This window comes from Hyla sarda, chromosome 8 (assembly GCF_029499605.1).
Source record: "Hyla sarda isolate aHylSar1 chromosome 8, aHylSar1.hap1, whole genome shotgun sequence".
Classification (NCBI taxonomy): Eukaryota; Metazoa; Chordata; class Amphibia; order Anura; family Hylidae; genus Hyla; species Hyla sarda.
This window is the reverse complement of record NC_079196.1, coordinates 143,368,807-143,382,174: the sequence shown is the minus strand read 5'-3', so window position 1 is coordinate 143,382,174 and position 13,368 is coordinate 143,368,807. Positions and strand designations below refer to the sequence as shown.

Genomic DNA, 13,368 nt, shown 5'->3' with positions numbered 1-13,368 from the left:
CAGTAATGCAGGTGACTGAGGTCAGCCCACTGCACAATTCACCTTTTCTCAAACTGCTTTGTGTTGTAAACAAATCCAGACAGGAAGACAGCACCGGTCCCAGCTCCTATGCCCGTGACCATCTGGGTAACCAGTCCAGAATCACAACATCCATACGGTATAGGTCACAGCAAAAAGTAAGCGGACTCCCATATGCAAAAGGCTGTGGTCTTTATTCAGGTCATCAGCAGTGCAACGTTTCAGCTACAATCTAGCCTTTGCTTGACAAAGGCTAGATTGTAGCGGAAACGTTGCACTGCTGATGACCTGAATAAAGACCACAGCCTTTTGCATATGGGAGTCCGCTTACTTTTTGCTGTGACCTATACCGTATGGATGCTTTGTGTTGTAGTGTGAAAGCTTTCTGGGATCAGTAGATCGACAATGAGACAGTTCTGTGGACTGCTCAGCTTTCTTTCCAAGATTGCAAGTGCAACACAGTGCATAGGGTTTTATCAGTCTCTAAGACCCACCTCTATGCTATCTCCCAACTGGCCTGGGAGCTGCAAGAAATGACTGGCTAACTTGCGGCCAACGATTGGCTAACCAGTAGCATTCTGGGCTACCCTGATGTCATCTCTGTGTTCACACTTCCTCATCCTATGCTGAAATGGAACCAAAATGTGCCATTTGCTCCTAATCCCTTCTCCTACAACAGCGCTGTTGCCAAGCTCACGTGACGTGAGCCTGGAAAAGTTGTGAGATAGATTGAGTTCTACGGGTTTGGCTCAGTCAGTTATTATTGTGGAATGCAGTGTTCGCTTAATGCCAGAAGTAATGGGACCCATATTTTTCCGAAAATTCTACCTCTGACTTGTCAACAGTCTAGAACATATTATCCAAAAGCGTTGTGGGTCATCGAGATTTTTATATATTTTTTTTAAATGTGAAATTATTATTATTATTATTTTTTTTTTTTTATCTTCATTGGTTTGCCAATGGGAGGCCAGACAAAATGCTGTTCATAGCAGTAAATGGTGCTGTTGCTTGTTTTCTATGCCCTTGCATAGAATGTGACCTGCCACACTGATTTTTTTCAATAAAAAGGATACATTGAAGTGAAAAACACCAATAAAAACTCCCATTCTGCCGCATGCCATTTTTTTCGTGAAAAAACGCTGAAGCCAGATGTTAGCTGCAAGACAATAGGGAACTACAAAATGCCCTTTCCACTTGGCGTTTTTCAGTTTGGCATTTTTTAAATCCTTTTGGTTCAAAAACAACCTCTTGTTGAGACTTTGGCATTTTTTTTCAGGAAAATCTTGGCGTTTTCCTCCCACAGAAGTCTATGGGAGTGAAAAAACGCCAAGAAAAATGCCATATGGGTTTGAACTTTGGCGTTTTTGCAGGCGTTTTTTATTCATTTTTGGACTTTAGCGATCCAAAAAAGTGATACATACCCTTTTTATAAAAATTTCGTAGGGTACCATTAAAACACAATAATAAAAAAGATACAGTAGTGATGGAAAAAATTGTATTTAACAAAATTTATCTTTTTTATAACAACATTTTTATACATTTTTAAAAAGGGATCAATTTATGTGAGCGGGTAGGGCACTAAAAATGTAGCCGACAATAATAAAAATGTAGTGTGTGTGTGTGTATTTTACTTTTTTTTGTTCTTTTTTAAATTTTTTAGGTAGTACTACTACTCCCAGCATAGAACACACTGTTCCATGATGGGAGTAGTAGTACCTGTACTAATTGACAGATCGCCCCGGGTCCGTTGCGATCCTCTTGTATAATGTATAGATGCGGACGCTCTTCTATGGTCCCCTGCACTGCCGTATATACACGCCTATTCATATTCCCCACAGAGTTGTGATTGGCTGGAACCATCTGGCCAATCACAGCTCTCTGCGGGAAATATGAATAGGTGTAAATATATACAAAAAAAAGTGAAAAACACAAATGTGGATATGGCATTTTGCAGTTCCCTATAAACTTGCAGCTAACATCTGTCCGCAGCGTTTTTTCACAAAAAAACGTCATGTGCAGAATGGGCGTTTTTATTAGCGTTTTTGCCAAAAAACCTAGCCTTACAGTATACACATTGCTGGCTCACTTAACCCCTGGCTGAGCTGTGCACTATGCGCCAGCCCAGCAAGGAAGGAGTTAACTTACACTGCTGGACAGTGTAGGTTAACCCTTTGGGTGTTATACACTATATACATCTATCTATAGATAGCTGTATATAATGTATACAGAAGACGAAGTCTGCTTACCTTCCTCCAGTCCCGGCTGGGTCAGTGTAGCTCCGCCCCCTAGTGATGATGTCATTAGGGGCGGAGCTTCAGGCGGGAGCTAGGCTGGTAAGGATGTGAGGCTCTGTTCACATTGTACGTTTTGAAAAATGTGAACAGACCCATCTGGCAGTGTCTTCCCAGACAGGGAGACTCCAGCTGTTGCTAAACTACAACTCACAGCATGCCCAGACATCTGAAGGCTGTTTAGGCATACTGTGAGTTGTAGTTTTGCAACAATTGGAGGCTCTCTGTTTGGGAAGACATTGCATTATGGGCGCTCTCCCCAACGGATTTTTTTTTTCTTCTTATCTCAGATCCGTGTATGCAGAGGATTACAGCGGATTCGGAGGACTACTGCGGATGAACTGGATTTTTTTATTTTAATAAAATGGCTAACAAGGACTGTGTATTTTTTAAAATAAAATAATTATAATAATCCAATGTGTCTTTTTATTTATTTATTGAATTTTCAGGCTTAGTAGTGGAAGCCATCTTATTGACAGAATCCATTACTAAGCCGGGCTTAGCGTTCGCCCCAAAAACAGCTAGTGCTAACCCCCAAATATTACCCCGGTACCCACTGCCACAGTGGTAACTAGAAGAGTCGGTACCAACAGGCCCAGAGCGTCAAAGATGTCCCTCCTAGGCCTACGCCGTAACAGGCTGGCATTATTTAGGCTGGGGAGGTCCAGTAACAATGGTCCTCGTCAACCCTGGTTACGTCAGGCTGTTGCTGCTTGGTTCGCATCTGGCTGAGAATAAAAATGCGGGGAAGCCTATGCGTTTTTATTTATTTATTTATTTAAAAGAAAAAGGCATAGGGTTCCCCGTGGGTACCGGAGTAATAATTGGGGGTTAGCGCTAGATGTTTTTGGGGCTAACGCTAAGCCCTGGCTTAGTAATGGATTCCGTCAATAAGACGTCTTCAACTACTAAGCCTGAAAATTAAATAAAGAAAAAAAATCACAACACATTGGAAAAATTATTTTATTTTAAAAATCACTCCCCCACAGCCATCAACCATTTTATTAAAAGGAAAAAAAATCCAGTTCATCCGCAGTAGTCCTCTGGGGAGAGCGCCCATAATGCATTGTCTTCCCAAACAGAGAGACTACAATTGTTGCAAAACTAAAACTCCCAGCATGCCCAGATTTTGGCAAGCTGGGGGTTGTAGTTTAGCAACAGCTGGAGTCTCCCTGTCTGGGAGGACACTGCCAGAAGGATATGTTCAAATTATACAAAACGTACGATGTGAACAGAGCCTCACACCCTTAACAGCCTGGCTCCCGTCAGTAGCTCCACCCCTAACGACGTCATCACTAGGCGCGGAGCTACACAGACCCGACAGGGAGCGACGGAGGTAAGTGGACCTCGACTTCTGTATACAATATATACAGCTATCAACAGATAGCTGTATATTCTGTATACTGCCCAAAGGGACTATAGGAGCAGGGAATACTGTCAGTCTGGTGACAGGATTCCCGGCTCTTGTATAGTTTACACGGGTACACTATGCCCTCCCGTATACTATACGGCCGGAGGAGGTGAGTAGTGATGCTATACATCACTCCTCACCTCCTTACACTCTGTGGACTGGGCGCTCAGCATCCGACCCACAGAGTAGTACCCTGAAGGCAGTGACAAAACTGGCTGTTTCCACACACCAGAAAAAACGCCAGAAAAACTGTCAAAACACAGGAAAAAGATGTGGCAGTTTTTCAGGCGTTTTTGCTGGCGTTTTTTTCAGGTGTAAAAAAAAAAAAAAAAAACAAAGTGGAAACCTAGCCTAAGTGTTGTGTTACTTTCCTTTTCTTTCTTGCTGGATTGAAGACTGTCCAGTATTTGACACAAGCACTCCATACTATATTAATGATCTGCTGGGAAGGTTAGCAATGGCTTTGTGACCCCCCCTTTTTTTTTTTTTGCACGTGTATTGAATGTTCTTTAAACATAGCACTCTGTGCTGCTTTTTGAGAGTTTCTGGTTGCTTCACATTATCCAACAAGTTCCTTTTCAGGAATGTTTTGAATTATTAGGTCTGGCAGGAATTGTGCCTGAGTTTGGCTCATGAAAATAGACTCAATAGTTCAGTGAATATATTTAACCAGTTATTTTAGTAGGGGCAAATCAGTTTTCCCATAGGGGCAGGCAGGGCTGAACAGAATTTCAGCCCTACTGAGTTTTATTTGCCTAAAGTATTTAGATGATCTGAAAAAGTGACATATCTATTTTTATAAAACTCAATGTGTTTGTATGTGTATATGTGTGTGTATGTTCCAGCATCACGTCCAAATGGCTAAAGATATTAACATGAAATTTGGCACACATGTTACTTATATGTCAACAACAAACATAGGATAGGTAATTTAACCCTTACCCACTCTCATTTGCCAAGTTCAGGGTTTTTGTTTAAAGTCCCATACAAGTCTATGGGAAATATATGTTACTGCATAACTTCCAAGCGGCTGGAGATATTTCGATAATACATGGTCACATGTTACATACATGTCCACTTAAAATATAGGATAGTTAATTTAACCCTTAAATACCCCCAATTATGAGGGTCAGGGTTTTTGTTTAAAGTCCCATGCAAATCTATGGGAAATGTATGTTCCCACATAACTTCCGTACGGCTGGAGATATTTCAATAATACCTGGTACACATATTACTTATATGTCAAATAAAAAGATATGATAGTTACATTAACCCTTACCTACACCCTTACATAAAAGACATAAAAGGTTTTTGTTTCAAGTTCCATGCAAGTATATGGGACTTCCAGTACCTTACTCCACAAGCTCCACTCTGCATTTCCTGGTGAATGTGTCAGTCCGGCTTGCAAGCCACACTCCATCTCACAAAGACACGCCCACATTTTAAGCCCCACTCCTTTTATTATCTACCCTTTGTGTGCATCGGTCTGGCTTGCAAATCACGCCCAGTCCCACAAAGCCATGTCCCCTTCTATTTTCAGCTTACAATATCTTCATCACAAATCAGTCCCACCTGAGGTCAGGATATGAGGTCGGAATATGAGGATGGGATATAAGGACGGTATAAAGTTGTGATAAGAGGTCGACATAGGAGGAAGGGAAATGAGGTATAGATAGGAGGTAGGGATATGAGGATGGGATGTGAGGATGGGATGAGGACGGGATATGAGGATTGGATATGAAGTTGAGATAGGAGGTCGGGATAGGAGGTCGGGATATGAGGATGGGATATGAGGTCGAGATAGGAGGTCAGGATATAAGGTCGGGATAGGAGGTCGAGATATGAGGTCGGGATATGAGGACGGAATATGAGGACAGGATATGAGGTCGAGATAGCTGGACGGAATAGGAGGTCGGCATAGGAGGTCGGCATATGAGGACAGGACAAGAGGTCGAGATAGGTGGACGGGATAGGAGGACGGGATATGAGGTCGGGATATGAGGTCGGGATATGAGATCGAGATAGAAGGTCAGGATATGAGGACGGAATATGAGGATGGCATAGGAGGTCAGGATATGAGGAAAGGATATGGGGTCGAGGTAGGTGGACGGGATAGGAGGACGGGATATCAGGTCGAGATAGGAGGTCGAGATAGGAGGTCGGGGTAGGAGGACCGCATATGAGGTTGAGATATGAGGAGGGGATAGGAGGTCAGGATATGAGGTTGAGATATGATGACGGGATATGAGGATGGGATATGAGGTTGGGATATGACATATGATATATGAGGATGGGATATGAAGTCAAAAGCTTCCTCCTTTGTTGATATTCCTCCCCAACAAGGAATAGGAAGGAAAAAAACGGGCAATGCCGGGTACTCAGCTAGTATCTATCTATATATATATATATAAAACTCAACGTGTGTGTGTGTGTGTATGTATGTTCCACAAAAACTTCCAAACGGCAAAAGATATTAACATGAAACTTGGCACACATGTTACTTATATGTCAGCAACAAACATAGGATAGGTGATTTAACCCTTACTCACCCCCATTTGCCAGGGGCGGGGCTTATGTTTAAAGTCCCAAACAAGTCAATGGAAATATATGTTTCTGCATAACTGCCAAACGGCTGGAGATATTTCGATAATACTTGGTCACGTGTTACTTATATGTCCACTTAAAATATAGGACAGTTAATTTAACCCTTAACTACTCCCATTTGTGAGGGTCGGGTTTTTGTTTAAAGTCCCATGCAAATCAATGGGAAATGTATGTTCCCACGTAACTTTCGTACGGCTGGAGAGATTTCAATACCTGGTACATATAGTACTGGTCGGGATATGAGGACGGGATGGGAGGTTGGGATAGGAGGACGGGATATGAGGACGAGATATGAGGTTGGGATAGGAGGATGAGATAGGAGGACGGGATATGAGGACGGGATAGGAGGTCGGGATAGGAGGTCGGGATAAGAGGTCGGGATAGGAGGTCAGGATAGGAGGTCGGGATAGGTGGTCAAGATAGGAGGTCAAGATATGAGGACGGGTAAGGAGGTCAAGATAGGAGCTCGAGATTGGATGACGGGATAGGAGGTCGAGATATGAGGATGGGAAAGGAGGTCAGGATAGGAGGTCGGGATAGAGCTCGAGATTGGAGGACAGGATAGGAGGTCGAGATAGGAGGACGGGATAGGAGGACGGGATAGGAGGACGGGATAGGAGGACGGGATAGGAGGACGGGATAGGAGGACGGGATAGGAGGTCGGGATAGGAGGTCGGGATAGGAGGTCGGGATAGGAGGTCGGGATAGGAAGTCGAGATAGGAGGTCGAGATAGAAGGTCGGGATAGGAAGACGGGATAGGAGGACGGGATAGGAGGACGGGATAGGAGGACTGGATGTGAAGTCAAAAGCTTCATCCTTTGTTTATTTTCCTCCCCAACAGGGAAGGAAAAACCGGGCAACGCCGGGTAATCAGCTAGTCTATATATATAAAACCCAACGTGTGTATGTGTGGAAGTTTCTGTGGAACATACATACACACAAACGGCAAAATATATTAACATGAAACTTGGCACACATGTTACTTATATGTCAGCAACAAACATAGGATAGGTGATTTAACCCTTACTCACCCCCATTTGCCAGGGGCGGGGCTTATGTTTAAAATCCCATACAAGTCAATGGAAATATATGTTACTGCATAACTTCCAGACGGCTGGAGATATTTCGATAATACTTGGTCACATGTTACTTATATGTCCACTTAAAATATAGGAAAGTTAATTTAACCCTTAACTACTCTCATTTGTAAGGGTCAGGGTTTTTGTTTAAAGTCCCATGCATATCAATGGGAAATGTATGTTCCCAAATAACTTCCGTACGGCTGGAGAGATTTCAATACCTGGTACACATATTACGGGTCGGGATATGAGGATGGGATGGGAGGTCGGGATATGAGGTCGGGATAGAAGGTCGGGATAGGAGGATGAGATAGGAGGACGGGATATGAGGATGGGATAGGAGGTCTGGATAGGAGGTCAGGATAGGAGGTCGAGATAGGAAGTCGAGATAGGAAGTCGAGATAGGTGGTCGAGATAGGAGGACGGGATAGGAGGTCAAGATAGGAGGTCAAAATATGAGGACGGGATAGGAGAACAGGAAAGGAGGTCGGGATAGGAGGTCTGGATAGGAGGACAGGATAGGAGGACGGGATAGGAGGACGGGATAGGAGGTCAAGATAGGAGCTCGAGATTGGAGGACAGGATAGGAGGTCGGGATAGTAGGTCAAGATAGGAGGTCGAGATATGAGGACGGGAAAGGAGGATGGGAAAGGAGGTCGGGATAGTAGGTCAGGATAGGAGCTCGAGATTGGAAGACGGGATAGGAGGTGGGGATTGGAGGTCGAGATAGGAGGACTGGATAGGAGGACGGGATAGGAGGACGGGATAGGAGGACGGGATAGGAGGATGGGATAGGAGGTCGGGATAGGAGGTCAAAATATGAGGACGGGATAGGAGAACAGGAAAGGAGGTCGGGATAGGAGGTCTGGATAGGAGGACGGGATAGGAGGACGGGACAGCAGGTCAAGATAGGAGGTCGAGAATGGAGGATGGGATAGGAGGTCGGGATAGTAGGTCAAGATAGGAGGTCGAGATATGAGGACGGGAAAGGAGGATGGGAAAGGAGGTCGGGATAGGAGGTCAGGATAGGAGCTCGAGATTGGAGGACGGGATAGGAGGTCGGGATTGGAGGTCGAGATAGGAGGACTGGATAGGAGGACGGGATAGGAGGACAGGATAGGAGATCAGGATAGGAGGTTGAGATAGGAGGTTGAGATAGACGGAATAGGAGGACAGAATAGGAGGACGGGATAGGAGGTCGGGATAGGAGATCGGGATAGGAGATCGGGATAGGAGGTCGGGATAGGAGGTCGGGATAGGAGGTCGGGATAGGAGGTCGGGATAGGAGGTCGGGATAAGAGGTCAAAATATGAGGACGGGATAGGAGAACAGGAAAGGAGGTCGCGATAGGAGGTCGGGATAGGAGGACGGTATAGGAGGTCAGGACAGGAGGTCGGGATAGGAGGTCGAGATAGGAGGACGGGATAGGAGGTCAGGATAGGAGGTTGGGATATGACAAGAATATATGAGGACTGGATGTGAAGTCAAAAGCTTCCTCCTTTGTTTATTTTCCTCCCCAACAGGGATTAGGAAGGAAAAAACGGGCAACGCCGGGTACTCAGTTAGTATATATATATAAATGTGTTTGTGTGTATGTGTGTATATTCCAGCATCACGTCCAAACGGCTAAAGTTATTAACATGAAACTTGGCACACATGTTACTTATATGTCAACAACAAACATAGGATACATAAATTAACCCTTACTCGCCCCCATTTGCCAGGGTCAGGGTTTTTGTTTAAGGTCCCATACAAGTCTATGGGAAATATATGTTACTGCATAACTTCCAAACGAATGGAGATATTTCAATAATACCTGGTACACATATTATTTATATGTCCAATAAAAATATATATGATAGTTAAATTAACCCTTACATACACCCTTATATAAAATATGGGTTTTTGTTTCAAGTCCCATGCAAGCTCCGCTCTGCGTCTCCTGGTGAATGTGTCAGTCCGGCTTGCAAGCCACACCCCATCTCACAAAGACACGCCCACTGTTTAAGCCCCACCCCTTTTATTATCTACCTTTTTGTGCATTGGCCTTGCTTGCAAATCACGCCCAGTCCCACAAAGCCATGTCCCCTTCTATTTTCAGCTTACATAATCACAAATCAGTGCCACCTGAGGACAGGATATGAGGATGGGAAATAAGGACGGGATATGAAGATGGGATGTGAGGACGGGATGTGAGGACGGCATATGAAGTTGAGATATGAGGATGGGATATGGGGTTGGGATATGACAACAATATATGAGGATGGGATATGAAGGCAAAAGCTTCCTCCTTTGTTGATTTCCTTCCCCAAAAAGGATTTGGAAGGAAAAACCGGGCAACGCCGGGTACTCAGCTAGTATATGTATATTATGTATATAAAAAAGAGGGGGGAAGGGGCGAAATACTTCCTCACATGACAATAAACATTTCCTTTGACTCTGAGGTGGTAAAAAAAAAATTATGTGCATAGGAGTTTCTAAAAATTATGTTATTATTGAAATTATTTACTTTAGACCTAATAATCACCAACAAGGTAGAGAGAAATTTTACATTTCCAGGTGGAGTAGCACGTAGAATGTTAAACTCCCTATAGCCTTGTAGGTTAGTCTTCTAATTAATCTTACACCATGAAATTTTGACAATGAGTCCCTGTAATAAATTTATTACTAGGAGATTCCTTGACACAGTCTTCAACATGACTGTAAATCAGAGCTTCATATTTATGTGCAGAACACCAAGATACCTTATGTGGATATATCACTGAAATTTATTTACCTCCTCTGTACTCTGCGTTGTTTCTCCAGTCACCCAAATCAATCTCAGCAGTTCCTGCTATAACTAGCTCAAGTTCCCTTGCATCAAAAACTGATACTAGGCGAGCATCCACCACCTGCAAAAAGCAAGGAAATGGAATACATTCTGAGACTTTTTTTTTATTAACCATCAACAAATAAATTACAGACAACAGGTCTGTGACACAAAGAAAAAATCAGACCAGGAAAAGAGAAAACAGTGGTGCATATTTCAATAAATAACCATAACGGTAGTACATCCCAACACCCAACAACAAATATATATCTGCTTCCGGCACGAAACATTTAAGACAAAAGGGGTTGCCAGAAGAAGAAATTTTGGCCATGAGCTTGATAGAAAAATATGCCCTATGAAAAACCCTAAGAGCGATTTGTAACTATAATAAGGCAACAAGATGTTTAATCTAACAGTCTGCAATAGGTAAAAGAATCCCGGCACTCACGATGGATGCTTAATCACCTTAAGTGTTTATTTGCATAATTTACATCAAAAATATGGATTTGGCAAGATAGTGACAAGAGGACATGCTTTTCATGTGAATTATGTGAATAAACACTTGAGGTGATTAAGCATCCATCGTGAGCACCGGGATTCCTTTACCTATTGCAGACTATTACTTGTCCGCGAGCACCATGCTACAGATACGAGTGCTGACTCCTTCTACCTTTGTTTAATCTAAGAAGGCAGGCAATTGTGATGTCAGCTTTCCTGGATCAGGAGAAAAATGATCCCATTTAAGTGAGGGTTGGAGCAATTTATAAAGGAAACGTGGAGATAGAGGAGTGTGTTTAGCCCTGAGGCCCTTTAAAATATTTTATTATATATTACAACCAGTAAAGGAAGGATGACCTGAGAAAGAGGGGGTCCAGCCCCTCGAAACATGTTTACAGTGATTGCATCTGACGTTTATTTGGCTATTAAAAGCCTTTTTGTTTATTATTTTCTTGTCTGCCTTAGTTTTTACGTATAACAACCAGAACAGGAAAACCCACAGCTGAGCGCCAGGAGAGCAGTATTTGTTTCACCTCGCCTGGAGGTATTCGACACAGAACCAGTAAAGAAAGGAATGTAGCACTCATTTGGTTATCTTTTATTTGTTCTTCATCACTTATGCAGGTTACAAGAAGCAAGGGAGAGGGTGGTGGATTCATGCAAGGGTGCAAGCAGAAAAAGGCGACAGCTGTTTCACAACTGTGGACGCTTCCTCCGGCCTCTGTGCCATCATGCCGTCTAAGTGTGGTTAAATATGTGCTTGTGTGTGCAAGTCATAGCAACATATAAACAGAACTAGACGCAACTTGGAAAATGGTCAGATTGTGGGAAAATTATTGTACCGATCAGACCTAAAGGTCTCACTACATCAAAGCAATGGATTCACCTTGCTTCACATATCGCCTCATAATTGATCAATCTCTAGACCAGCAAATTTGAATGATTCAATGTCACCTTTGTCTACCTCTTATAGAAGAGAAATGAGCCTAGAGGCTCATTTGCAAGTACTGAGTAAAAAAGCTTGCAAATGCATTTAAAAAGTTGAATCACTAAAATTTGCCTGTCTTGAGAATATAGAGATGAACCATTCAGGAGAGTATATTCTTACTTGCCAGCCCAAATGTGAAGTAAGGTGGATCCTCTGCATTGATTTATTTAACCACACCTAGACAGCTCACCGGTATTAAACAGCTGTCACTTCTTTCTGTTTGTACCCCTGAACCAATCCATTGCATGAGCCCTCACTTTTGGAACCAGAATAATGGTTAAAAAAAAAACTGAAGAAACTGAATTGGTGAGTTCTACATTTTTTTCTTTAGTGGTTGGGATCTATGTGAACTGAATCTCTATGTATTGCACCTCTGAAGTTACGGGAGCGGGTTGCTTAGAGTTTCACTTGCTAGTGATGACCTGGCAGCTGTGTCCGTATCATTTCTATCAGATAATTTTACTATTTATATTTTATAAGTGTTTTCAGTATTTAAAGAGACTTGGATAACTTAGAAGAAATTCACATGCTACATACCCAGTGTATAGAACACAAACTTTGTTATATGGGGCTGTCTTATCACAGACCCCCAGCAAACAGCTGATCCTACTTGGGAAGTTGGCAATGGCTGATTATTTGTAGTATTACATGGCAGGAATTCAAATCATGGGCTCAAACTGTATACTCTAGAAATGGTACAACTTCACATACAATGCAGTAGATCAAAGAAACAGGCTAAGAATGTTAAACACTTTGGAAATCATGTATATTATGCTCCTAAGCACCCTTAAAGGGTTACTCCGCCCCTAGACATCTTATCCTCTGTCCAAAGGATAGGGGATAAGATGTTTGATCGCGGGGGTACTGCCGCTGGGGACGCCCGAGATCTCTGCAGCACCATCCTGCCGTCATCACTACAGAGCACACTGGCTCTGTGCGTGATGACGGGGTGATGCAGGGGACGGAGCATCGTGACATCACGGCTCCACCCCATGACTTCATGCCCCTCCCCTTAATACAAGTCTATGGGAGGGGGCTCCCCCTTCGATAGACTTGTATTCAGTGGGAGGGACATGATCTCACGGGGGCGGAGCCGTGACATCACGATGTTCCGTCCCCTGCATCACCCCATCATCACGCACAGAGCCAGTGTGCTCTGTAGTGATGATGTCAGGGTGGCGCTGCAGAGATCGCGGGGGTCCCCATTGGCATGACTCCCACGATCAGACATCTTATTCCCTATCCTTTGGATTGGGGATAAGATGTCTGGGTCAGAGTACCCCTTTAAAGAGGCACTGTCACTGTTGAAAACTTTTGATATATTGCAGGACTGTACTGCATCTAATGTGGGGGAACTGTACTGCACCTAATGTGGGGGAACTGTACTGCACCTAATGTGGGGAACTATATTGAACCTAATGTGGGGGAACTATACTGCACCTAATGTGGGGGAACTATACTGCACCTAATGTGGGGGAACTATACTGCACCTAATGTGGGGGAACTGTACTGCACCTAATGTGGGGGAACTATACTGCCAACCTAATGTGGGGAACTCTACTGCCAACCTAATGTGGGGAACTATACTGCCAACCTAATGTGGGGGAACTGTACTGCACCTAATGTGGGGGAACTATACTGCTAACCTAATGCGGGGGAACTGTACTGC

General features: G+C 43.5%; 1 protein-coding gene across 4 annotated transcripts in view; it reads right to left on the bottom strand.

The window, feature by feature from the left end:
• HECW2 (HECT, C2 and WW domain containing E3 ubiquitin protein ligase 2) overlaps nucleotides 1–13,368 on the bottom strand; it is a 660,271-nt gene that overhangs the window by 14,212 nt on the left and 632,691 nt on the right. For all 4 annotated transcript variants that reach the window (XM_056536055.1, XM_056536058.1, XM_056536057.1 and 1 more), the window contains one exon: nucleotides 10,181–10,295. In XM_056536055.1, coding sequence (XP_056392030.1) covers nucleotides 10,181–10,295 — 115 coding nt within the window. The remainder of the gene's footprint in view (nucleotides 1–10,180; nucleotides 10,296–13,368) is intronic.